The sequence below is a fragment of the Castor canadensis genome, chromosome 5, assembly GCF_047511655.1.
Source record: "Castor canadensis chromosome 5, mCasCan1.hap1v2, whole genome shotgun sequence".
NCBI classification, from domain to species: Eukaryota; Metazoa; Chordata; class Mammalia; order Rodentia; family Castoridae; genus Castor; species Castor canadensis.
Window position 1 is genome coordinate 167,027,412 of NC_133390.1, and position 24,644 is coordinate 167,052,055.

The 24,644-nt window shown below is 48.4% G+C and overlaps 2 protein-coding genes across 10 annotated transcripts in view; one reads left to right on the forward strand and one right to left on the reverse strand.

The window, feature by feature from the left end:
- The window catches only part of Pkig (cAMP-dependent protein kinase inhibitor gamma), a 102,801-nt gene extending 86,798 nt beyond the window's left edge, over positions 1 to 16,003 (forward strand). For all 6 annotated transcript variants that reach the window (XM_074074829.1, XM_074074833.1, XM_074074831.1 and 3 more), the window contains 2 exons: positions 11,144 to 11,317; positions 15,257 to 16,003. In XM_074074829.1, coding sequence (XP_073930930.1) covers positions 11,167 to 11,317; positions 15,257 to 15,336 — 231 coding nt within the window. In that variant the 5' untranslated portion in view covers positions 11,144 to 11,166 and the 3' untranslated portion in view covers positions 15,337 to 16,003. The remainder of the gene's footprint in view (positions 1 to 11,143; positions 11,318 to 15,256) is intronic.
- The window catches only part of Ada (adenosine deaminase), a 35,390-nt gene continuing 13,929 nt past the window's right edge, over positions 3,184 to 24,644 (reverse strand). For 2 of the 4 annotated variants that reach the window (XM_074074824.1, XM_074074826.1), the window contains exons 4-12: positions 22,525 to 22,668; positions 21,827 to 21,942; positions 20,438 to 20,565; positions 19,809 to 19,880; positions 19,626 to 19,727; positions 19,283 to 19,347; positions 17,901 to 18,030; positions 17,238 to 17,343; positions 16,464 to 16,788 (exon numbers count right to left, since the gene is read on the reverse strand). In XM_074074824.1, the coding sequence (XP_073930925.1) occupies positions 16,775 to 16,788; positions 17,238 to 17,343; positions 17,901 to 18,030; positions 19,283 to 19,347; positions 19,626 to 19,727; positions 19,809 to 19,880; positions 20,438 to 20,565; positions 21,827 to 21,942; positions 22,525 to 22,668 (877 nt within the window). In that variant the 3' untranslated portion in view covers positions 16,464 to 16,774. Of the gene's footprint in view, positions 3,369 to 16,463; positions 16,789 to 17,237; positions 17,344 to 17,900; positions 18,031 to 19,282; positions 19,348 to 19,625; positions 19,728 to 19,808; positions 19,881 to 20,437; positions 20,566 to 21,826; positions 21,943 to 22,524; positions 22,669 to 24,644 lie in introns of those variants that run through there. The other 2 variants (XM_074074825.1, XM_074074827.1) reach the window with 2 other exon arrangements.

Genomic DNA, 24,644 nt, shown 5'->3' on the forward strand with positions numbered 1-24,644 from the left:
TCAGTGTTGAAAATTTTATTCCTGACCAAGAATAGAAGTGCAAGATAACCTTGCAAATCGATTTCTCCCAAGAGCACTAGATATCAGATCTGATGCTAATTCATTTCTGTGCTTTGTGGCCTAAGAGTACAGGCCACACACTCTGCTGTCCATACTCTGGTATATGATCTTGGGCAGATTACTGCCCTCTCTGAGCCTCAGCTGTCTCTTCTATAAAACAGCAATAATGACACTTTTATTTTGTAGAGTAGGTGTGAAATTAAAGGGATAATGCCTGGAAGATGCTTAGTGCAGGCTAGCATTCGGTAAGATGCAGTAAGGCCTCCATAAATGTGGCCTGCGATGAATCCCCACAGCCATGTTCAAGGCAGTTGTTAGTACCCCGTTTCACAGCAGTTGCCTCTGGTTAGGTGAGTTGCCTAGAACCATGTGGTGCTGCTGTAGGGGCAGACTTTGAGACTCCAAAGCATACCTGTTTCCATCATATTAGCCTTTGTGTAGCTGAACCCAGGCCTTCTTGACATGTGTAGTGGGTGTGGGGGCGGTGGGAGGGAAGGAATTCTGGAGACCTCAAACTCTGCAAGTCCCAGAGCAGAAACCTTTGAAAATCCAGGGACAGAGCTGCCTGTCCACTTAGAAGGCTCTGGACAGCAGAGTGACAGAGAATGTGGCAGGCAGATGGGAGAGTTTAGTAAAGGCCTTGAGGTCAAGAATTAAATCAGGTATGTGGAGTGACAGTGGCTCCCACCTGTAATCCTAGCTACTTAGGAGGCAGAGATCAGGAGGATTGAGATTCAAAGCCAGCACAGGCAAATAGTTCCCAAGACCCTATCTCGAACAAAACCCATCACAAAAAGACTGGTGGGGTGGCTCAAGGTATAGGCCCTGAGTTCAAGCCCCAGTACCACAAAAAAAAGAAAAGAAAAGAAAAGAAAAAAATTAGGTTTAAGGAATTAGATAGAGGCCAGTGTGGCCACAGGAAAATTGACCAAGAAGAGAGTAGAAATGAGATGAAAATTTGAAGAGGAAGACAGGGTCGGATCAATGTGGGACTGATGTGAGGTGTTTGGATCTTATCCAGTGTGGAATGGAAGAGCATGGGAGGTTGAATGAAGCAGGGAAATCACTTGTTTTGAGAACATGGCTCTGGTGTCATGTGGGAAACCAGCCTTGGGCTGGAGGGGTCAGAGGGAAGCAGGACTGTATTGAGAGTCTCCATGGGGGCCAGGTGAGTTGTGATAGAGCCTGGGTGGTACATGTAGGGGAAGACAACTGAGAAGATTCAGGCTGCTTTGCAAGGAGAAATAACAGGTCCTGGTCATGAATTATCCATGGGTGGTAAAGGAGGAGAAGGATCAAGAGTGGCTGCAGGTTCCCAGCTCCAGCAGTCTGGGCAGATGGTAGTGGTGGTGCCTTCCCTGAGCTGGGGAAGACTGGAGGGGAGCATGCTGGGGATTTGACCCTGAGGTTTGCACTGCTGATGAGGTAGCCAAGTGACATACAAAGTGGGCAGTTAGATTCGCAAGTCCAGAGCTCTTAAGAGAACTTGGGACTCTTTGGGGATCATCAATAAATACTAATTAAAGTAAAGGATAGAAACCCTCAGGCAGCACATAGAGAATAGCACAGAGGTCCCGGGGGAGGGGCTGTAACATAAAGGTCCCAGCAGGAAAAGGCAAAGTAGCCAGAGGTTGGAGGAAGGCTCAGAGAGCGTGTTATCTGGACTCTGCATGAGGAAAGTGGTCTGAGAAGTAAGTCAGAGAGGACAGAAAGGTTTCCATGGACTTGACAACTTAGAAGTCACTGAGGACCTGGTATGGCTCTTTCCTCCTAACCATGCCACCTTGCAAAGCAGGTCTTACCACTATCTGCACTTCTCTGGGCCTTCCAGGTGCAGAGGCCAGGGCCCTCTGTCTGCCTCCAAACAAAGCTTCACCCAGGGCTGCTCTTTGAATGGACAGCAGACATTGCATTGGCAGGGGCCACCTCTCCAGTGCCCCTCCCCTGGATGGCAAGATGGTCTCCTAAGGCAGGTTGGTCCTGCCATCCTAAGGATGGTCCCCAGGCTACACATGGCTGCTACAGCAGCCCTGGCCCTTGCTAGCTCTTGGAATGTGCTCTGTTTGGGTCCTGCCTTTTCGGCTCACTACCCATCATACAGAAAAGCATCATACTGCTGCTCTTTGAATATGGGGACTGCCAAACCCATAGCCTCTGGTATTTCCATCAGGTGGCCACAGCCCTGCTTCCCTTGGAGAAATGCTGCTTACTCAGCATTTTACCCACCCCGAGAAGTCCTCTCCCACACATGCCGCCCATGTCCTGTGCTGCATGTCCTCTGCAATGCTCTGCTTGCTTTTTGTAGGGTTTCTGCAAATACTTGTTTTTTTTTAAAAAAGAATTAAAAAACAGGAAATGACCTTTCAAGTATATTTGGAAAACAATTTGGAGCTGTAATGGAATTTGCCCTAGCAATGAGGACTAATAGCTATAGACTTGGAACAGACCGTGTAGCTCTTGGCACAGCCCAGGGTCTCTTCAGTTTACAGAGCTGAGGATCTTAGTAAAAACATAAGGGAGAAGTGGCTTTCTGTGGGGAAACCTGCCAAGCCTAGAGCAAGCACCTGCAGTTGCTGCAGCCTCTACCCTGGGACCCTGAGAGACCCAGGGCTGAGTACCAGGGCTGTTCCCTTCCAACCTGGGCAAAGTCAGCCTGATACCCTATAAGTTTTAGGGCCCCACAAAGGCCTTAAGACTCTGGAGAGAAGAGAGAGAGAATTTCTTTCTTTAGCACCCTGTAGGGCTCAAGCTGATAGGAAATGTTCGATGGTTGCTGCTAGACTTTGATTGGCAGTTGGTTCTGTGTAGGTCACACTCCAGCCACCTTGTTTGTAATTTTGGCTCAAAGCCACCTCTTCAAGGAGGCCTTCTCTAACCATGCCACCTTTATTTGAACCATCCATACAGTGGAGAATCCTCTCCTCTCTCTCTATAGCACATATCATAGTCTGCCATGATAGATTACTCGTTCAATGCCTTTTTCTTACATCAGATTGTAAATGTCTTGTTTAGTTTCCAATGTATATCCCAATCTGGCAGAACACCCGGTATACAGAAAGTGCTCAGTAGACAATGAATGAATGAAATGTCAGCACTGGAAGAGACTTGGAGATCATGGTTCAATCTTTATTGTTCAGATGCAGGGAAAGGAAGCTGGGAGAAAGGAGAGACTTGAGGGGCTCACCCTACTGCATGACCTTCAGGTGATGTCACAAGACAGGATGGGATGTGCAGAGCAATAAGAGGAAATCCATCAGAAGAGAGTAAAGGGTGGCATTCAGGGGGTGTACCAATAGTCCAGGTATGGCCTAGGAGAATGAGAAAGAGCATTCTGAGAAAGTGAAGGAAGTTTCTTCACTACTTAAGTCTTAGCTTCCTCATTTCTAAAACGAGGGTTAGAATAATACCTTCTCACAGGGTGTTGAGAGTTACCTGAGAGAAAGCATGAAAGGCACTTAGTCTTGCAGCTCAGAAGTAGGACTCATTTATTTAGAAAGTATGAAGTACCTGCCATATGCCAGGCACTGGACCAGCCCTTCAAGATGCTTTGGGGAACAACAAAAAACATAGTACTTGTCCTCATGGGAGGGGCGTTATAAAAGAAAGAAGACTTGATATCATAAAAATGTCACTTGTGGATCCATTCTGTAGTAATATAGAACAACGTTAGGGCTGGGGCGACAGCTCGCTGGTAGAGCACTTTCCTGGCACACATGAGGCTCTGTGTTCAAGTCACCAGCACTGCAACAAAACAAAACTCGATACCCAGGGTGTGACTAATAGACCAGTTGAAGAGACTGAAAGGTTCAGACACAGACTTAGATACACAGTTTTGTATATAATAAGGGCAGTTTTCAAATCAATAATGAAATGGATTACTCCACAAATGATTTTGAGATAAGCAGAAAAATTAAGTGGATCTCTTACTCAGACATAGCTCATAACAAATTCTACATCAAAGATTTAAATGTGAAAAATGAAGCCATAAAAGCACTAGAAATGAACAAGAAAGTTGGTTTTTTTTTTCAGTACTGGAGTTTGAACTCAAGGCCTACACCTTGAGCCACTCTACTAGCCCTTTTTTGTGAAAGATTTTTTTTTTAGATAGGGTCTCTTGAACTGTTTGCCCAGGCTGGCTTCAAACCTCAATCCTCCTGATCTCTGCCACCTAAGTAACTAGGATATAAGCGTGAGCCACTGGTGCCCAGCTAAGAGAATTCTTTACTATTCTCAGAATGAGGAAGATATTTTTAGTATGTTCTAAAGCCCAGAAACCAATACAATGTAATACAATGCAATACTAAAATAAAATAGGTCAATGGGACTATCTGAATATAAAAAAATATGTCAGGAAGAAATGTCAAAGATAAAACTAAAAAGCAAATGCAAAGCAGGTAAAAGGTACTTGTAACTCTTCCTCAGGCAAAAGACTAATGCCTTAATATATCAAGAACTCCTACAAATCAATAAGGAAAAGCTCTACCATCTGTTAGAAAAGTGGGCAGGAAGGTTTGAAGAGACAGAAGAGGAAACGCAAGCAGTGCAAGCTACAACAACCAGATGCTGTTGGGCTTCCCCTTCAGACTAGGAACAGACAAAACAGCAGGGATAAGAATATGCTAAACACACAGGCAGCCAGTTCTCCCTGCACCATTTGTTGAAGAGGCTGTCTTCTTCTCCAGTGTATGTTTTTGGCTCCTTTGTCAAGATCAGATGGCTGTAGCTGTGTGGTTTTATTTCTAGGTCTTCTATTCTGTTCCATGGGTCTTCGTGTCTGTTTTGGTGCCAGTACCATGCTGTTTTTCACTATGGCTCTGTAGCATAATTTGAAGTCTGGTATTGTGATACCTCCAGTGTAGCTCTTTTCACTCAGAATTACTTTTGCTCTTTGGGGTCTTTTATTCTTCCATACGAATTTTAGGATTGATTTTTCTATTTCTGCAAAGAATGACATTGGAAGTTTGGTGAACATTGCATTGAATCTGTAGGTTGCTTTCAGTAGTATACCCATTTTCATGATATTAATTCTGTCAATCCATGAGCAAGGGAAGTCTTTCCAGCTTCTGGTGTCTTCTTCAATTTTTCTTCAAGGTTTTGTAGTTTTATTATGGAGTTCTTTTACCTCCTTGATTAGGTTTATACAGGTATTTTATCTTTATTTTTGAGACTGTTGTGAATGGGATTATTTTCCCAATTTCTTTCTTAGCCTAGTCGTTGTTGACATATAGCATAGCTACTAATTTTTGTATGTTGACTTTATATCTGCTATGTTTCCAAACATAGATCCAGGAGTTTTTTGGTGGAATCTTCAGGTCTTTTAAGTATAAAATCTTATCTCCAAATAGGGATAATTTGATTTCTTCCTTCCCTATTTGAGTTTTCTTTATTTCTTTCTCTTGCTTTATTGCTGTGGTTAGGAATTTCAGTACTATATTAACTAGGAATGGGGAGAGTGATCTTTCACCCTGTAACAGAAATCAACTCTGAATGGATCAAAGACCTGAAACTGAAACTACTACAAGAAAAAATAAGGAAAGCTCTGGAAGAGATAGGCCTAGGAAATTATTTTCTGAAAAGGACACCAATTGTTCAGGAAATAAGAGCAAGAATTGACAAATGGGACTACATCAAATTAAAAAGTTTCTGCACTTGAGAGGAAACAGTTACCAGAATCAAGAAACAATCCACAGAATGGGTGAAAATCTTTGCCAGCTATCTAACAAATAAAGGATTAATGTCCACAGCATGTAACAAACTCAAAAAAATAAAGGGCAGAACAAATAATCCAATTGTTAAATGAGGGAAATGAACTGAACAGTTACTAGAAGACCAAGTACAAATTGTCTTTGTACTTCATACATGAGGAGATGTTCAGCATCTTTAGCCATATATGGAATTCAAATCTAAACTACACTGAGATGCCTCCTCAGCCCACTCAGATTCACCATCATTAAGCAAACAAACAACAACAAATGCTGGCAAGAATGTGGGTTGGGAGGGAGAAAGGAACCATCATACACTGTTGGTGGGGATGTAAACTGATACAACCACTGTGGAAATCAGTGTGATGGTTCCCCAGAAAACTAAAAATAGACCTACCTTGTGGCCCCAATATACCATCCTTGGTCATGTATCCACAGGAGTGTAAATCAGTATACAAGAGAGACACCTGCGTACCCACGTTTATTGCAGTTGTCTTCACAATAGCCAAACTGTGGAAATAGCTAAGGTGCCCAACAACCAATGACTGGATAAAGAAAATTACACACACACACACAAAATTAAATTATGTCATTTGCTAGAAAATGAATGGAACTGGAGATCATGTTGCTTGAGATAAGCCAAGCTAAAAAAGCCAAATGTCAGACATTTTTGCTCATTTGTGGAACCTGGACCCAAAATGATAATGATGAAGATTATACATCAGTGTGAAAGGGGATGGTCTGGGGGACAACAGGAGGGAGGGGAAAGGAAAGGACACAGGGGCACATAGATGTCCAAAGATAGCATGATGCAGCCCTCAAAACACTGTATTATAAAGGGGGAGAATGAGGAGTGGGACTAAAATGGAGGAGGTAAACATGTGCAAAGGACATTACCCAAAGGCATGGAATGACCACAGTGAAACCTCCTCATATTATTGATGTGTACTAATTCAAAATGTAATAAATTACTTAAAGAGAATGTTAAAACTAAGTGCTCCTCATATGTATCTGTAGGAATAGCTACGGTTTAAATGTGTCCTCTCCAAAATTCAGACGTTGCCAGTGCTTTGGTGTCACAGGTGAGCCTTACAAAAGGATTAGGCCATGAGGGCTTCTGCCTCACGAATGGGATGGCATGAGGCAGAGTTCACTCCTTTTTGCACTTCAGCCTTCTGCTAAGTAAGGTTACTGTACCCCGACCCCCCCCATGTACCGTTCAGGGCACTGTCTTGGAAGCAGAGAACAGCCCTAACCAGATGCTGATGCTTGACTTTGGATTTCCCAGCCTCCAGAACTATGAGACAGGAATTTCCATTCTTTATAAATTACCCAGTCTTAGATATTTTGTTTTAGCAACATCAAATGGACTGAGACAGGAATTTAAAAACCTGTGGCCTGATATAGGGGGCACATCTACAATCCTGGTTACTTAGAAGACAGAAATAGGAGGCCAGCCCAGGCAATAGTAAGTAGGAGACCCTATCTGGATGACAAACTGAAAACAAAAGGAATGGGGGGGGCGTGGTTTAAATGGTCCAACCCCCAGTACTGCTAAATGAATGAATGAATGAATGAATGAATAAAAACCTCTGTGGAGGAAAATTTGGCAGTGCTTATTACAATTAAAAAATTCACAGGTCCTTTGATGTGGCAGTTCTACTTTTATGGAAACAACCTGAAAGCCATCAATAAGGAAGTAATTAAATTGGTCTACAGCAGTGGGACAACAGAAAGTCATGAATCCAATAAAAAGAACAATTTAGATCTTTGGGTTTGTTTCTGGTGTTTTGATGTAGTAACTGTTGCAGTGGTTTCAGAGTAATTTGAGATTTTCTTTTTTAAATAGGGCCACACATTTTATTTTACTTTTGGGGGACTGGGGTTTGAGCTGAGGGCCTCACACTTGGTAGGAAGGTGTTCTAGCTCTTGAGCCATTCCCCCAGCCAAAGTCAAAAGCTCACCTTTTGACTTGTTTTCACTGGGCTTTAAGTTAACTTCTGGGTCTAAGACATAAATGATAAAAGAAAGATGGAAAATGAATTTTGTTTTAAATAAAAGTAAAAGGAAACAGGGGAAAGGAAAAGGGAAGGGATTTGCATATTGTCTCTGAAAGGACCCAAGACAGGGCTGGGGGAGGGGGAGTGTGTCTGCGACAGAGTGGAGAGTGTGTCTTTCCTTTTGCACCTTTTGAATTTTATGTCACATGTTCACATATTTAAGACTTAGAGAATTTATGGACTGGGGTGCAGCTCAGTGGCAGAGCCCTTGTCTAGCAGGCAGGATGTCCTGGGTTCCATCCCCAGCACTGAAGAATGAATGAATGAATGAGTAATGAGTACTTTCACTACAGAAAATTTAGAAAATATAAACTTCTTAACTCATAATAAATATTAATGTATGTGATTGAGGGTTTTTTTTTTCACTTAATATATGTGAACATTTTCCCATGCCTTTGTTTGTTTGTTTTTGAGACAGAGTCTTGTAGTTCATGCTGGCATCAAACTCACGGTTTTCCTGCCTCCTCCTCTTGAGTGCTGAGATTACACATGTGTACCACCATGCCTAGCTTCTCATATCTTTAAAAGATATAAACATCACTATAATGCCTGAATGGTGTTTCTTTTAGATATAAATTAGTTCAACATGTATATATTTCTTTGTTGCTCACTGAAGACATTTGACAGCCCTACGCAAGGGCTAATTTTAGTATCTTTAATTTTTTGCTATTTTTAATAATACTGTGATGAAAATTTTTACATTTATCTTCATATGCAACTTGGATTGTTTTCTTAGAATAAATTATTATGAACTGACTTAGTGGCTCAAGAATATTTAAAAATTTGAGGGATTTTTTGTTTTGCTTTGTTTTTTAGGTACTGGGGATGAAACCCAGGGCCTCAAGCATGCTAGGCAAGTGCTGTACCACTTGAGCCACACTCCCGGCCTAAGGGTTCTTGATACATATTAAGTCACCCCCTAGAGAGGTCCTGGCAGTTTACACAGAGTTATTTTCTGGCACAATTTCCAACTCTAAGGAATCTTTCTTTTATTTCCCCATTTGCTGTTGCCTTTAAAGAGCAGAGTGTGAGAAGAGGATGAAGTTAGATGTTTGGGCTTGTATCAGAGAGCTCCCCAAACCCATTTTGGAATCGCTATTCTCTGAAGGATGGGTAAGGGGCAGCCAGAGCACATTGGCTCAGTGGATGTTTTCTAGGATTAGGCTTTGAGCTTGGCAGAATTCCCTCTCCATGTCAGGATGGTCACCTTTCTGCACTTACAAGGTCAGACAGGGCAAGGACAAGGTCAAAGCCCTTAGAGAGTCTGTTCCCATGGAAGGTTGGCATTTCAGATGAGTGGGTCATCCCTACTCATGGTGTCAGATCCTAGAGCTAGCAAACAAAAACAGCAACACAGCACTCTTTAAAGGACAGAGGACTTTCCCAGCAGTCCTGAGGAGTCACTCTGTCATTCCTCACAGATAGAGAGTTGGAGGAGAAAATGGATGGGTACCCACCTATCTATGGATGGATGGTTGGGTAGAGAGAAATTTAATTCAGAGCAACTACTCTTAACCAGGTGCTGAGTGGAGCGTCTGGGGAGGGAGCTGCAGAGCACATTAGCTCAGCTGCTGGGATTGGCCTTTCATTCTGTTGTGGTAAAAACCCAGACCCAAGTCCTTGTTTTTGCGGAGGTCATGTTCTAAAGGGAGGAAATGAGCTGAAGAAACAGGCTCTGGGAGACCATGCTCAGGGGCTGACCCCTGCCATGGGCAGCGGGTGTAATGTGAAGGAAGAGACAGAACCTAGGAGCCTGAGACCTTTCTGAGTCACACAACACTTAACTAATATGGCTGTGGTGACCATTAAGTTAGTGGTTTATATAAAACACTAGCATCTGGTGAGTGTTATCTTCACCATCATTAGTGTTGTCATAATTTGTCCTCATTATTACTATTGTTATCATTATTGGAACAGACCATTCCCCCATACTGAAGCTGTGAGCAGTTTCCCCAGGGAGAGGAAGGGCAGAGTGAAACTGACCTGCAGAAGGAACCACCTCTGGGAATTCCTTTAATTGAGGAGCCAGTGCAGACAGGTCAATGGCTCCAGAGGCTCCCAGGAAAGATAGGTAGGATGCGCCATCTGCTGGAGACAGGAGGGGTTGCCTTATGCAGAATGTTGGCCCTGCCTTTGGCCCAGAGAGGGACAGGGTCTTTGTTCCAAAGGGTATGCCATAAAACACAGTGTATCCTGTGTCCCCAAATAATTTTTAGGCATTTATGGCTTTTCTTTATATATGTGGTTTTCTTCTTTCTCTAGGCTATTATCAGGGCTGTTAACCACCATCTTGATAGTAATAATTACTCATTTTACATCTTTCCTCTCCACCTACTTCCCCATCTCTCTTCTGAGCTCCAGCCTTCGTCCTCAAAGATGCTATCCTTCCTATGCTCACAGGAAGCTTGACATTAGCCCTTCATTTCCACCCACCTTCACTCCCCAAAAACTCCTGTCATTTCTCATGTCAGTGAGCCACACTTCTGTCCACCCACGTATTCATGTCAAAAACTTAAATCCCCATCAGCCAAACACTAAGTCCTGTTGCCTCCTCTTCCAGATTACATTCAGAATCTGCCTCCCCACTGTCTTCTCACACCTGAGCTCCACAGGAACCTCCTAGCTTCTGTGTTCTAGGCCTGCTCCACCTAAACACCAGAATTGTCTGTGAAAATGCAACCTGTCATTCAAGACCTGGCTTAAACCCCACAGGGACCAAATTTCAAGTGTGGTCTGGCCCCTGCCTACCTCAGCAGTGTCCTCCGTGTCGCTCTCCCCTCCACCATACTCCAGCCTACTGGCACTGCTTTTCCACCTTATCAGATCTTCCTCAGAGCCTTCACAATGCTGATCCCTTCTCTATAATGCTCTTCTTCTCACTCTTCATCTGGGTAATGCCTAAACAGGATCTTGGCTAAAATGTCATTTCCTGATACTCGACCTCTGTCAGGTCCTGGCAGCCACTTCAGCAAGCTGCATTCTCCTTGAAGTCCTGGGCACCCAGCCTCGGTTCTAGGTAGATTAATGCCACATGCAGTAGATTGCAAGCTCTGTGAGAGCATGCGCCATGCCAGCTTGTTCGTTGCTACACACCAGCTCTTGATGCTGATAAACCAGTAAATGCTCACCAATGACTACTCGGTATAAAGACTGAACATGTGTTTTGTTTAAGATGCTGATGTGGCTATCTGATGTGAAATTACAGGTGACTTGTTTTGTTCTTTGTACTTTTCTGTGTCGTAGTGAAAAGGGTAGTAAATGTCATTTTGTCAGATGATGTCAGCACCTCACTTCTGCCTTCCTGATCCCTGTCCCCCACAGGCCTGAGGAGCGATGCGACAGGCATGATGGAGGTCGAGTCTTCCTACTCAGACTTTATCTCCTGTGACCGGACAGGCCGTCGGAATGCAGTTCCTGACATCCAGGGCGACTCTGAGGCTGTAAGCGTTCGGAAGTTGGCTGGTGACATGGGCGAGCTGGCACTTCAGGGATCAGGTCAGAGTCCATGTCTCCAGCTTCCTGGCAGGATGGGGAAGGGGCTTCTCCCAGTTCCAGGCTGGCTTCCAGGTCCTAGACTGCCCCCACTTTGTCAGAGAAGCAGGTGCGTGTAAATCAGTCCGCCCATGGTCAATGGCAGAGTTCAGCCGTCTCTAGGTTGGAGGGTATCGATGACTCTGGACTCTCAGGGCACTTCCCCTCCCCCTTCCCCTGCCCCAGTCCACCCAGGTCCTGTCAGTTCTCCAAGACACATCCTAGCATCCTCTACCTCCATTCCTACAGCCACCTCCTGGACGTACCACCACCTGGCCCTAGCCACCCACCACTCATCCCTGCCCTGCACCCACGCCTCCCAACCCTCTGCACAGCAACCAGAGGATTCCAGTCCTGTCATGCTTTAACCAAAACCCTCTGTAGCATCCCACTCAGGGCCAAGCCAGACTCTTCAGTGCTCTCTTAATAGTTCTGGTGGCCCAGCCTGCCCGTGCCACACTTCCCTCACCTCCTGCCAAATCCCACACATGCCTTGTCTGCTTCTCAAAGTGCAGGCCTTCCCTGTCTGCCCAGATCTTCTCCCTTACCCTTGCACCCAGCTCAGGTAGCAGATGCTCTGAGGGGCCTCCCCTCAACCGTCACCCACCCCAGTCATACACTCTCAGACAAGGTCTCATTTGTTTGAATCTAAGCTCTGGGAGAGCAAGAGCCTCTGTTCTGCCTGCACATGGCAGGTGCTTGGTAACCACAGGCTGAATGAAGGTCTGTGTTACCACCCAGGTGTAACCTAGGACACCTCTGTTTCTTCCTCCCTTCTTCCTCTGTCCTCCCAGAGGACATTGCTTGGCTCAGGTTCCTTCTTCTAGGAAGCCTTCCTGACTCCTGCCCTGGTTGCAGTCCTTTCCCTCCTGCTCCCACAGCACCATGAGGCTGTGTGGGCTACCTTTGTCACTTCCCTCAGTGCATTACAGCTTCAGAATGTATCTGTGTACCCCTTGGGCAGCCCTTTCAGGGCCATAACCTTGTCTTTCCTTGTGTAGCCCTAGTCTAGAGGGCTGCCCAGAAGTGACCCACGAGGACAGAGCAGAGAAGACTTCATGGGGCCAGGGACCCAAGTCTGTCATGTTATAGATTGACACAGTGAGGCCCAGATAAGTCAGGTGGCTTGCTCAAGATTACCTAGCAAGTTGACATAGTGAGCATAGTGTTTTTATGCCACATTCTCAAGAGAGAGAGCCTTCTAAAACCTGTCCTCAGAACCCCACAGGTCTCCTTGAGCCTTTGTCTGTCCTTCCTAGTGGTGTGGCCCAAACTCTGGGCCCAGGTATGGACATCTCTACAGGTTTCAGCTGCTTCCCTCTCCAGCCTCAACTCTCATTCCTGCCCTAGTGCCCTCTCACCCAGCCAGAGTCCTGCTAGTTCCCAAAAGCCCCATTAACATCTGTTCCCCTGTCTGGTTCTTTCCCCACTCCCCCAATTGGTCACTGCTGCTTACTGTGTAGACACCTGCTCTGCTGAGAGACCTTCCCTGACCACAGCTCTTGTACAGGCAGAGGGAAGTCTTTTCCTCCCAGCTGCCTCATGGTCCTCTTAGCATAGTGAGCTACTATGACTGAGCTGCTCTGGCAGACTCCTCTTGTGCTCTCGGTGCCTGGTGGTGCTCAGCACATGACAGAGGTGCCTACTTAATGTCTGTTCTCTGCCCTGCTGTCACTCTGGGCACGCTGCCAGAGGCTTTCTCAGCACTTCTGTGTCCTTCTCAGTTCTGGTAAACTTAGTTTTCTCTTTCCCTCTGCCTTTGCTGTTATATCTGCTGGTCCGGGTATCTGGGTGCTTCTAAACCGTATGCCCTGATTCAGGGTCCTTGAAGTGTTTGTGGCCTCCCAGGATATGATGTGTGTCTGCCAGGGTTGCTGACATTTAAGGAGACAAAAGGATAGAAAGGTGCTTACTGCCAAGAAGTGGAGCCACCTGTGGTGGAGTCCAGGCAAGGGTGACCAGTTAAGAGCCTTCCAGAAAGCCTCATAGTAGACATAAGCAGGTTTGGACTAGGCTCAGTCCAGCAGACTCACAGAGGCAGAGGGCAGGACTCCAGGTGCAACCCCAGAGGTTCTGACCTGGCAGGCCTGGCCTAGGGTCCTGGTGGAGCCTCTCTACTTACAGCTTCCAGGAGGCTGAGTGCAGCCCTGGCAGGAAGAGGAACCACAGTCCTCACAGGCCTGGAGGCCTGGCTGCCTGGCCTCCCCAAGTCCATGACCTGCTCATGTTTGTCAACACTCCCAGCATGCTGTGCACAAATCTTTGTCTGTCCTTGGCTATTCCTTATATAGGGAGCACAAGTGTTGTCTTACTTTGCCTAATAGTGAGATTAACAGCAGGCCAGGCACGGAGAGGTGAACGCACCACCCAGCAGTGTAGTATACTTTGTCCTGATCTGGGGCTGACTCCAAGGGAGTCTTAAGAGGACTGGTGGGAGAGGACTTTCTCCACGGTGAAGGGAGAGCCAAGGCTGGCACAGAGGAAGTGTTGCCATTGCCTAAGTCATTTCCATGTGCCATATGACCACATGAGGGCCCTACACCTCACTATCCAGGCAGAGGTGTCTACCACCATCCTGCTTTATAGGTCCAAAAACAAAGCTCGGAGAGAGCAAATAAACCTGCCCAAGGTCCTTACAAGGAAGCATCAGAACACAGATCACTGGGGAATTTAAAGAGAATCTCCCTGCTTGCTGGGGAGGAGGCTCAGTGTCAGAGGGTGTCAGAAGGTGGAAATGTTGCCCTGAGTACAGTCTCCATCAGGCTTCTGGAGGGTCAGGAGAATCTGGAGCCAAGCCTTTGTTACAGGCACCAACTCAGGAGAAGGTGGCCTTGGGGTGGCCGGGGAACAGGCTAGGTACAGAGGTCAATACAGACTTGAGAGCAGACAGCCAAGTTCTGCACACACCCTCGCTCTGGGTACCTGACTGTGCTGCAAGGGCACCTGGAGATAGTGGCACCCCCAGGCCATGGTGAATGCTAGAGACTGCTGTTAATTGGAAGAGTGGGTTTCAGTGGAAGGGGCCCAGCTTTGCCAGCAAGCAGGTTCCCTCCACCATGTGATTGCAGTCAAGTCAGCTCACCTCTCGGAGCCTGTTTTCTCTTGTGTGTACCAGCTTCCAGGTACAGGGTAGTATGTCTGCTTAATCACGGAAGGGCTTAGCCTGAAAGGACTGCATCAGTGATTGAGCTGGGTCCACAAGCCAGGCCTTGGGAAAAAGCCTCCAACCTGTCTTTCAGCAACCTCATGAAGAAGACACAAACAGGGTGGGTGGGGGGGAGGGTGTTGGGCATGACCTGGATGCTGTGCTAAATAACCCTGCACTGCTGATTGAGTGGGTGATGGCAGGGCCTGCCTGTCGTACCATCCACACTTGGGCTCCAGAGAAGCTGGGAGTCAGAAGACTGGCTCACACCCCAACTTACTGGGCAAGTCACTCTGCTCTGAGCCTGCTTCTACCCCTCGCCCTCAACCCCACCCAAGTTTCTGGCTAGTTGGGGTAGAAAACAGGACAAAGACACACACACACACCCCATCAGCAGGCTGCACCGGCACTCCCGAGCTGGTCCAGTTCAGTGCCCCGTAGTCTTCTAAGAACAACTCCCATTTGCTGAGCACTGCTTCACATCCCCTCTCCTCCTGGGGAACCTGGGCAAATATGTCAACCACAACAGCCCTTCGCCTCTTGCTTTTATTACCTGTGCGCAATCCTAGCCTTTGACTTCATTCTACTAGCAACACCCAGTGCATTTCCATGGTAAAACGTAAGATGTTAGACAGCAGGCTAGTGTTCCTTTGGCCACCCTTACCCCTAATCCTGCTCTAGGGCTTAGATACCATTACTAATTTGGCTGGCCCTTGTAGACACCCCAAGAAAACCTGCTCTCCTTCTCTCCTCTCCAGAAGGACAGGTGGAAGCAAGCTCTCCAGACAAGGAGGCCGGCAACCAGCCTGAGAACAGCGATGGAAGCACCTCGTCTTGAGTCCAACTTTGCCCACGGAGGCTGGAAGAGAAACCTGCTGTCCCCTCCCGGAACTGGGGCCCTGGCACTAGCCCAGCAGCCTATTCTCTGAGCCCATGGGACAGGCCAGACTGAGAGGCCCCATGGAGGTCTCCATGGCCCCTACTCTGGGAAAGCCCCCTGCCCACACACACAGGCTCCCCATGCCGACCTTCTTACCATGCCCAGGTACACTTTGAAGGCACCTGTAACTGTGGGATGCTATTTATTCAGCTGGTGCAGGGCTCAGGCCAGGCCCTGCCCACCAGGTGAGCAGCCCACAAGAGAACGCGCCTTCCATGGGCCACCTGGACCGGGACCATATCCCAGCACTGCCCCTCCTTTCCAACCCCAGCCTTCCAGACCTTCCAGGAGGTCAAAACCTTCTTATCCCTTTTTTAAAAAACACTTTTAAACTTTTTAAAAAACTTTAAACCTTTTTTCAGCAGAGAGGGAAGCTGACAGTCAGTTCACTTTCTTTTTGAAAGCTGTTTTTAAACTCAGCTCTGATCATCTATGCAGCTCCGAGGTTCCCTCATGGAGCTCCACATATCCACTTTTAGGGAAAGGATTTAGACTCATTCTTTGCCCTTTCTACCAAAACAAGTGACACTTAGGCCCTGTAAGTTAATAAATGTGTGACTGGTAAGATTCTTTCTCCTTTAAACCGTGAAAGCAGAGGCTGGGATTTATTTCTGTAAGTCCATGGTCAGCTGTGCTTTGTTGCCATCCAGAATTCCATAGAACAAGCCCCTGAGAAGATGTGGTAACCCTTAGTGACGAACGGCACTCCTGGCCCAGATCTGATGAACCCTTCCCCCTGCAACCTTCTGTGTCCTACAGGCTACAGTTTCGAAAATCTGAGAAGGATGGTTTCCACTTAAGACCCAGAATAGAGGGTCTGAGAATGCAGGGAGCATCTAAATGGACACCCCCTCCATTTCTCCTGGAAGATGAGGTGCTGGCTCTGGTGGCTCCAAATCTCCATTCATAGCCTCCACTAGGCTCTGGGGCCCTGTCGTTGAGTAGGTTGCCCAGGGTGGGAGATGCAGAGGCCCTTCCATTCTTACTGTACCCGTGTCAGCAGGCCCAAGACCATGCACATCCTATGCTGTACCACATCAGCCGCCAGCTGCTTTATTGAGCACCAGATTTTTTAGCATGAGTTGCCTTAAAGAGGGTTTCAGATTCATACATGCCATTGGCAAGGGCCCTGGTCCCTGCCAGGACACATGATCAGTGGAGAGATGTGGCTGTGCTGGGATCTGTGTGTATGCACATGGACAGGCACACAGGCTGCACGAGTATCGGGAGCTGACCCAGTCTTCCTGGAAGAAGTAAAGGTCAGGGTCACTTGATCCGCAGAGTTGTGAATACTCCATCCACAGGGTGAGTGCTCAGAGAGGTGGTCATGCCATCTTCAGGGATCCTGCCCTGATGGTCAAGTTAGAGAAGCAGAAAAATCAGACAAGACCCAGTACCCAAGATACTGTCAAAATCACAGAAGTTCAAAAACACAAAGCAACTCCTTTCTACAGGTGGCAAGACTAAGGCTTTGAGCAGGGGAGTGCCTTGCCAAGGCCACCTTGGAAGAAGCAGAGTGAGAACCTGGCCCAACTCCCTGCTCTTGGCTGTGGAGATGCCCCAAGCTAGCCAAATGGTGGAGACTGGCCATCAGAAAGTCTCCCCTTGGGCCAGCCTCCAGACAGTTGTGCAGAAATAAGCCACCCTGCTGAGAGGCGGCCATCAGCAGGCCCAGAAGCCAGGCAGTCATCATACGTTCCTGGTGTTGCCTGAGAGGAAGGACTCTTGCTAGAAGTCTCGCAGAAAGCCAAACAGGAGCCAGGGTAGGGTGACTACCCAGGGCCCAGAGTGGAGCATACCAGTAGTGGCCTCCGGCAGCAGTAACTCATAGGCACTGTAGAGCTGATTGAGGAGCTTCCTCTTCTCATCTTCTGGGAGGAAGCTGGACTTTGCCGCATTGATGTTCTAGAAGGGTCCACATAGTAGACAACATGGAATCAGAGAGCAAGGAGGCAGCCCTTGATGATCTAATAACGTCTGTACTCTTCACAGAACATGGAGGAGGGACTGTCACAGACCACTCAGAAGCAAGTGCCAGCACAGAGACTGTGCAGTTCTGTATTCTTAACATAGCACCACATGATACAGGGATGTGAGAAGGAGGTTACAGAAGCCCTTGAAAGACAGGGTGGGATGTGTAGGGCCAGAGAGAACCGTGCAGGGATGAACTCAGGACCAAGGCCTATGGTTAGGAGCTGCCTGAAGGGCACGTTTTCCCAGATGGGCACACCTTCCTAGGGAGAGGGACCTTTGAGATCATGAACACGAGCAAAGGCTCAATCCTTGGTCAGTTCGCTGCTGCCCAGGCCGCATCTCTGAGGAAGGTGTCTGATGCTAAGTTAGGTGTGGACTGTCAGGTAAACTCACTCCCAGTCTCTCTAGACGTTCCAGCCTTAAGATGTGACCTTCAGGCCTCACACATCCCAGGGCCAAGTGTTAGGGCAAAGCTCACACCCACTCACCAGTCGCTTAAACTCCTCCTCAGTAAAGCCCATGTCCCGTTTGGTCATCTGATAGTCAGTGTCCAGCGTGGACTTGAAGATGAGTGAGTCATCCGAGTTGAGGGAGTAGTTAGCCTGGTCATTCTTGAAGCTGGGAAAGGGCAGAGGAAGGAGATGCCCTCCTTTTGCCCAACTGAGAACAGACTCCACCCATTGACTCCCACCCACCTTTGACCCTCATGCAGCCTCAGATAGTCCTAAGAATCAGACCCTCGTGTAGAGAAACAAATTCAGAGAACTGGGAGGGTGTGGAGGGGAGGGTGTCCAAAGGCACTTCACCAGAACTCAAGACTCAGTCATCCTGCCAATTCAGAGCCTGCCAATCCAGCATGAAGCAGAAGAAGGGCCTGACATAACAGCCAGGGAGAATGGGGGGGTCTGAGGGGCCTACAGAGCAGCAGCCCCTCCAACCTTCACAGCCAAACCTGGACAGTGGCCGGCATGATGCCTGACAACCATCTTAAGTGTAATGGATCTTTCCTAGCGCCCACCTTACTTGACTTGTGTAGAAGAATTTGACGCTGTTGACTTCTTGAAGCCCTTTCCCTAGATCTCTATGACACTATACTTTGACTTTGCTTCTACCTGTCTTTTCTTCCTGTCCCTTAAATGTCACTGCCCTGGGTTCTATCCTGTGTCCTCTTGCTCCACCATCTCCTGAAGTCATTGCTTCTTCAACCACCCTATCCGTGCAAATGATTCTTGACCCCATCTCCATGAGCTTCCACTTGGCTGTCCCATGTGCTAAGGCAGGCCTGAGGGTCTCGTCATCAGAATGTGATGACAAAAGTGCACGTTCCTTCCCTCTGTGTAGGCTTGCTGCAGCCCAGCGCTGGCCTGACCGTGTAACCGCAAGTTCTGTCTTTATCTCGCCTTAGGGGAAGGACAGCTTTTCCCCTTGATGCCTGACACTATGTCGCAGGGCTCAGTCACAGAATAGAGGAAGGGTCTTGGTCCTGGTTAGACATGAATGAGAGCCGGGTACCCCCATGGGAAAGTCTCAGGCTGGCACTTGGAGGTGTGGAAGTTTCCTTTAGGGTAGTGAGACATTCTGCTGTGGCTGAATAAGCTGGGAGACCTCTGGCTCTGCTAGTTAGTAGTGGGTGGCTGAGATCCAGTTGCAGCCCATCTGAGCATATTCCATGTGCCCTTCAGGCTGCTCCTAGAGCCCAGGCTGAGCACTGGTCCTCATTTATACGATGGGGTTATCAATGCTCGATTCCCAAGCAGTAGAAGAGACTTTATACTAAGACCCAGCATGGGCTGGTGCCTGGTCCCTATGTTTCCTCCCAGTCCTTGGCTTTCCAGGAAAACTGAATGGGCCCCAGGGGACCAGATCTCACCGAATGACGGGGTGTTCTGTTTCTGGCTTCCAGGCGCCTGTGAGGTAGCTGGACCAGGGGCAGACCTGCAAGGGCAGGTGTGCGGCTGGCACAGCAGGCAGCCCCAGGCCACGCCCTACTGTGGCTGGGCCTGCTGCTGTGGCATATTGTTCCTGGGGTTATAGGAGCCACCTTGCTGCTGCGGTACAAGGACCCTTCACCACCCAGTGCTTGAATGCTCACTGGCCACCCCGCAGGGCTCGCCTGCTCCTTCAGCCCCAGGGATCCACCTGGCTTTCTGCCTCTCTGTTTAGAAAGGGTTGGGATAGCCAGGGACGGTTTTCCCCCAGCTCTGGCCCCTCACCTCAAAGTGCATGTTTTCTTGCCGCAGCCTGTGGTAAAGGGCCTCATCCTCCAGGGTGTGGTAGCCGTGTCCAAGCCTCTCAGTCTTGAGTATGTCCACAGCCTGGGGAGAAGTTGGGAGGAGCAAGTGAGGAAAATAGGGGGAGAGGCAGGAAGAAGGGGCCCATGGGCAGCAGCTCCTCACCTCTCGCACCACCTCAGCAGAGCCCACCTCCCCGGCATGAACGGTACGGTGAATACCACTCTTCATAGCCCCCTGGAAGGGGAAGAGCCAGGTCAGAGGTGGCCAGGAAGGGCCCTGGCAGGTCCTGTCTTCGTGAGATTTTAGGTCTGAGTTTTGGCAGACTTGACCATTTCCACCATGCTTCAATAGCATGGGACAGTCCAGACTTGTTTCCCCCAGTCATGATCTAGTGGTAGCTATCACTTACTCCACAGTTGCTATGTGTCAGGTGTTGTACACAAAGGCTCATATACATTATCTAGTACTCGTAAGTATTATAATACTTATTTTAAAGAGGGGGAAACTAAAGACCAGAAAGTCAACTAATAGGACCTGGTTGAGGCTGAGCAGAAAGTGTAGAACCAAAAAACAGGCCCAGAGAAGTGACGGTCTTGTCCAAGGTCAAACGACAAATCACAACCAGGTATATGCTCAAACACAGGACTCCCAATGGAGGCTTGCCTTACACACAGTTCCAAACCAACTTTAACCAAGACACACTTGAGGACTCAGGAGGCCCCATGCTCCCCATTCCTGTGTGTTCTCCCTGTGGCTCCCCAAGGCCAACCAACCCCCTTCCTTAGGCCCACCTCATAGGCTGCCTTGTGGCCTGGGAAGAGGCTGCTGCCTTCAATGGTCTCGTCCCCAGCCAGGTCAATGGCCACCACAGTCTGCTGATGGTACTTCTTACATAGCTCCAACACCTCAAGGGACCAATCTGTTGAGATGCCCACCAGGGCTTTGTCAGCAACACCATAGAGCAAGGCCTTCCAACCCTCCTGCTCACTGTCCCATGCCTCCACCTGGGGCCAGTGGAAGACAGAGGGCCTATTTTCTTGTCATATCCTGATTTCTGTCCTAACCACATGGCCTTTGGCAGATTCTCTGTCCAAGCCTCAGACACCTCGTTTCCCAGAGAGACCCCACCACCATTGCACAGGGTTTCATCGAGGCTGTGCCAAGACCTGTAGGGGAAGGCAGGGAGGACAGAGCTGGGGCTTACTGACACATGGGCTGTTCCCTCACTTAGTGCCTACAAGAGCCCCCAAGGTGGGCTCACCATCCCTTTGGAGGATGAGGAAATACAGCAAACATAAGATGTAACTCACGTGGTATAACTGAACGTACTGCTAATAAATTATGTAATGTGAAGAAGCCCATAAAGTTACTATGATGTGTTTACAAACAATGAATGAACATAGGCTTTTTGTGCCTTCCTGGTTGAGGAGCAAGAGGCTTTGCTGTTCCCTGCCTCAGTTTCCCCATATGTCAAATGGGAATAAGCAGTGGTCATCCCACCTCCCAGGCTACAGCAAGGGTTAGTGAAGATGCACACAAGTCTCTGTCCAACTGGAGCAGGCCATGTAGGCTGGCATCAACCGTGGCTTTAGTGCCCACTGATCCTTAGGTGAAGGAAGGAGGTAAGTTCAGCCATCTGGGGGCAAGGAGTAACAGGTCCAGAGAGGTGGAGTGACTTGCCCAAGATCACAGGATTGGTTCTGCACATGAAGTTCAAGCCATAGAGGCTTGATCAGTGCCAATGACAAGGGGAGCCACTCAGAAATCAGACCTGTGCAGAGGCTGTAGCCCAGACAGGGCAAGGCCTGGCCCCCAGGGTTAAGCAAGTACTGAGGATCTAGGTATTTTTCAATTGTCTAGGCTCCTTTGGTTTTGAGACTTTTACAGGTCATGTGGCTGTTTAGACCCTGTCTTGGGCTGTGGGCATGGCTCAGGTGGTAGAGCTTTTGCCTAACAAGAGCAAGGCTTTGCATTCAAACTCCAGTACCGTCAAAAAAGAAAGTCTCCCTGAGGGAAAAAAGTGTCACCAGGAAGTTCTGAACCAGCCTAGGAGGTTTTTAGTATCTTTAGGAAGCCCCAGGATCATGCCAGTGTGCTGGGGAATACCATGAGATGGGCACCAGGGAGGTCACAGGTGGGTCACAGTGATGAGCAGCCAGGTAGGGCAGGATCACACTCACTTGGCTGGTGGCGCATGCAGCACAAGATAGACCGGGCCTTGACGTTGAAGGCTTTCTCCCCCTCCTGTAGGCCCTGGTTCACTAGGTCCACCACCTCATCTGGGGTGAGGTCCCCTCTGTGTGGGGAGAGGAGGAGAGTAGTCTGAAGGCCAGCCCTGGGCCTCTCCCTGACCTACCTCTGAAGAAAGGGACAGAAATGGTCCCATGTCCTGGCACACCTCCGCCCACTTCCTTAGAGCTGTCTGGACACTTCTAGATCCCAGCTCGGGGATGTCAGACTCAGTCCTTGCCACCCCTGGATGAGGATGTGGCTAAGTTTGGACCTGGTGATTCCTGTTTCCATATATGCCAGAATTACAGCTCAGAGATGGGGCAAGGGGACTTCATGATACCACTTCGAGATCTGAGGGGTTTCAGGCAGGGGCCAGACTCACTTCAGCTATGAGAAGTCACTGGCAAGTTAACCTTCCCAATGGCAGGCAGAGCCACGGGCAGTGAAACAGCCAAATGCTTTTGCCCAAGGTAGAAATATAATCCCAAGGTAAGGAATGGAAACCATCTCTCCTATGGATGAGTTAAACCTGTTCGTGGCCATGGACCACACCAGTGTCAGAGCTCACAACAGCCTACCCTCTAGTCTCAGGGTTGGGTCATCAAGTCATACCCTCAGCACAGCCCCTTCCGGTGCTGTCACTTACTCAGCCTGGTTCCAGGGGATCGGCTCCACTTTGGAGTTGGCCAGCAGGTGTGGACTGTACCGCACCTCCACATACACCACGCCCTCCTTGGCCTTCATTTCCACAAACTCATAGGCGATCCTTTTGATGGCTTCCCTGCAGCCCCTGAGAAGCGAAGAAAGGAATTGAGGACAAATGTTCTCCAAGTCCCTTGAGCAAGTGAGGCCATCCTCAGCCTCGGCAGATCAGAACCACATCCAGCCCTCAATACCTCATTCTTCAGCCCCGTGCTCTAGGCATCTGCTGAGTAAGATCCCAGATTCTCCACAAGTCCTGGCATCTCAACTCCCAACCTACATGCCTACCCTCACTCTCTCCCTCTCCACTCTGGTTAATCGCATTGTCCCTAACCAGCATCTGTCTCCATGCTTGCCTTGTACTTTCTCCACACACCAGCTGGAACAACCTTTTTATCTTATGTTATTCATTTTATTCATTCTTTCTTTCTTTCTTTGCAGTACTGGGGGTTTGAACTCAGAGCTCACACTTGCTAGGGAGGTACTTTCCTCTTGAGCTACTCCACCAGCCCTGTTTTGTGTTGGGTATTTTCATGATAGGGTCTCGTGAACTATTTGCCTGGGCTGTTGCTTCGAACCCTGATCCTCCTGATCTCTGCCTCCTGAGTAGCTGCAATTACAGGTGTGAGCCACGGGTGCCTGGCTAGGAACAATCTTTTGAAAGGAGCTGGGAGTACTGCTCAGTGGTAAAGCACTTGCTTTAGCATGCAACACACACACACACACACACAAATGAAAAATTTTTAAAAAGACGCCAAAGGAGGCATGGCTCAGGTGGTAAAGTGCCTGCCTAGCAAGGAGAAGAACCTGTGTTCAATCTCCAGTGTGTATGGTGGCAGGGTTGGAGGTCGACCATGGCATGTTGCTCCTCTCCTCTGAGCCCCAATAGCCTCCAACCACATAGAATGAAATCCAGCTCCCTGCCCACAGGCATGACTGGCCCTCCCCAGCATCTTGCTTCTCCTATTCTCTGAGGCCACTAGAGCTTCTTTCTTGTTGAGGACAGTCATGCTTATTCCTTCCAACCTCAGGCCTTTGGGTGAGAGTTCCACCAGAGGGCATCCACTTGCCCCACTTGTCCCGCACTCCCCTCCCTCCACCTACAGTCAACTCAAGCTTCCCCCGAGGCCTTCTCTGACCACCTTCTCCTCAAAGGACCCCTATCATTCTCTAGCCCTGCCTCTGGCTTCACCTTTCTCCATGGCCCCCATGACCACTGGACAATTACAAATCATATGGCTTCTTGAGTGGTCATTTTCCATCTCCCTGCTAGGATGTGATCTCCGTGAGGCAAGGACCCTTCATCTGTCCTGCAATGGCTATGATCCTTAAGCCAAGGACAGCGCCTAGGACATAGTAACCAAATAGTTTTGAATGATGGATGTAAGACTGGCAGAGAAGAAAAGTGAAAGGACACAGATGAGTGAGTCAAGAGGGATTCTGAAATGGGGACACCTGGGCCTCAGTTGCAGACTTATCTGCTGTGTGGCCCTGAATTAGCCAATCTCTCTGACACCTACATCAAAGGACAAATGAGCTAAACATCATAAACTTCACCTCAACCAGTGCTTGTAGCAGAGAAGACAAATGCCAAAAGTATTCTAGTTATTACTGAGTATGGGCTCCAGAAATAAGACTCCTGTAAGGGCCTCTGTCAGTATTGATCAAATGCCAGTGGACCAGGCCTAGCTGGAAGTTTCCACCACAAAGAGTGAATGAAACAATGATTAGTAGAATGAAGGAGGGAAGGTAGGAAAATGCTCCAAGAGCCCCAGGGGGAAAAAGTGCCTAGCCCTGGGGGAAATAAGGCCACTCCCCGGGTGAGGAAGTGCTCAGCATGAGAGCATGAGGAAGCGATGCCGTGGGAAGGAAAGCAACCACTGCACTTCCCAGACACCAGCTGCTCCCATCTCCCTGACTGCTGGGGAACTCATTCATTCCCTAGCCAGTGCTGAGCCCCACGCTGGTCTGCACTGTCCTAGGCCCTGAGTGACAGAGCCTACCTTCTAGCAAGAGAGCCAGGCAAGCAAACAAGTGACATATGCAGCAGGTCAGTCAGTGACA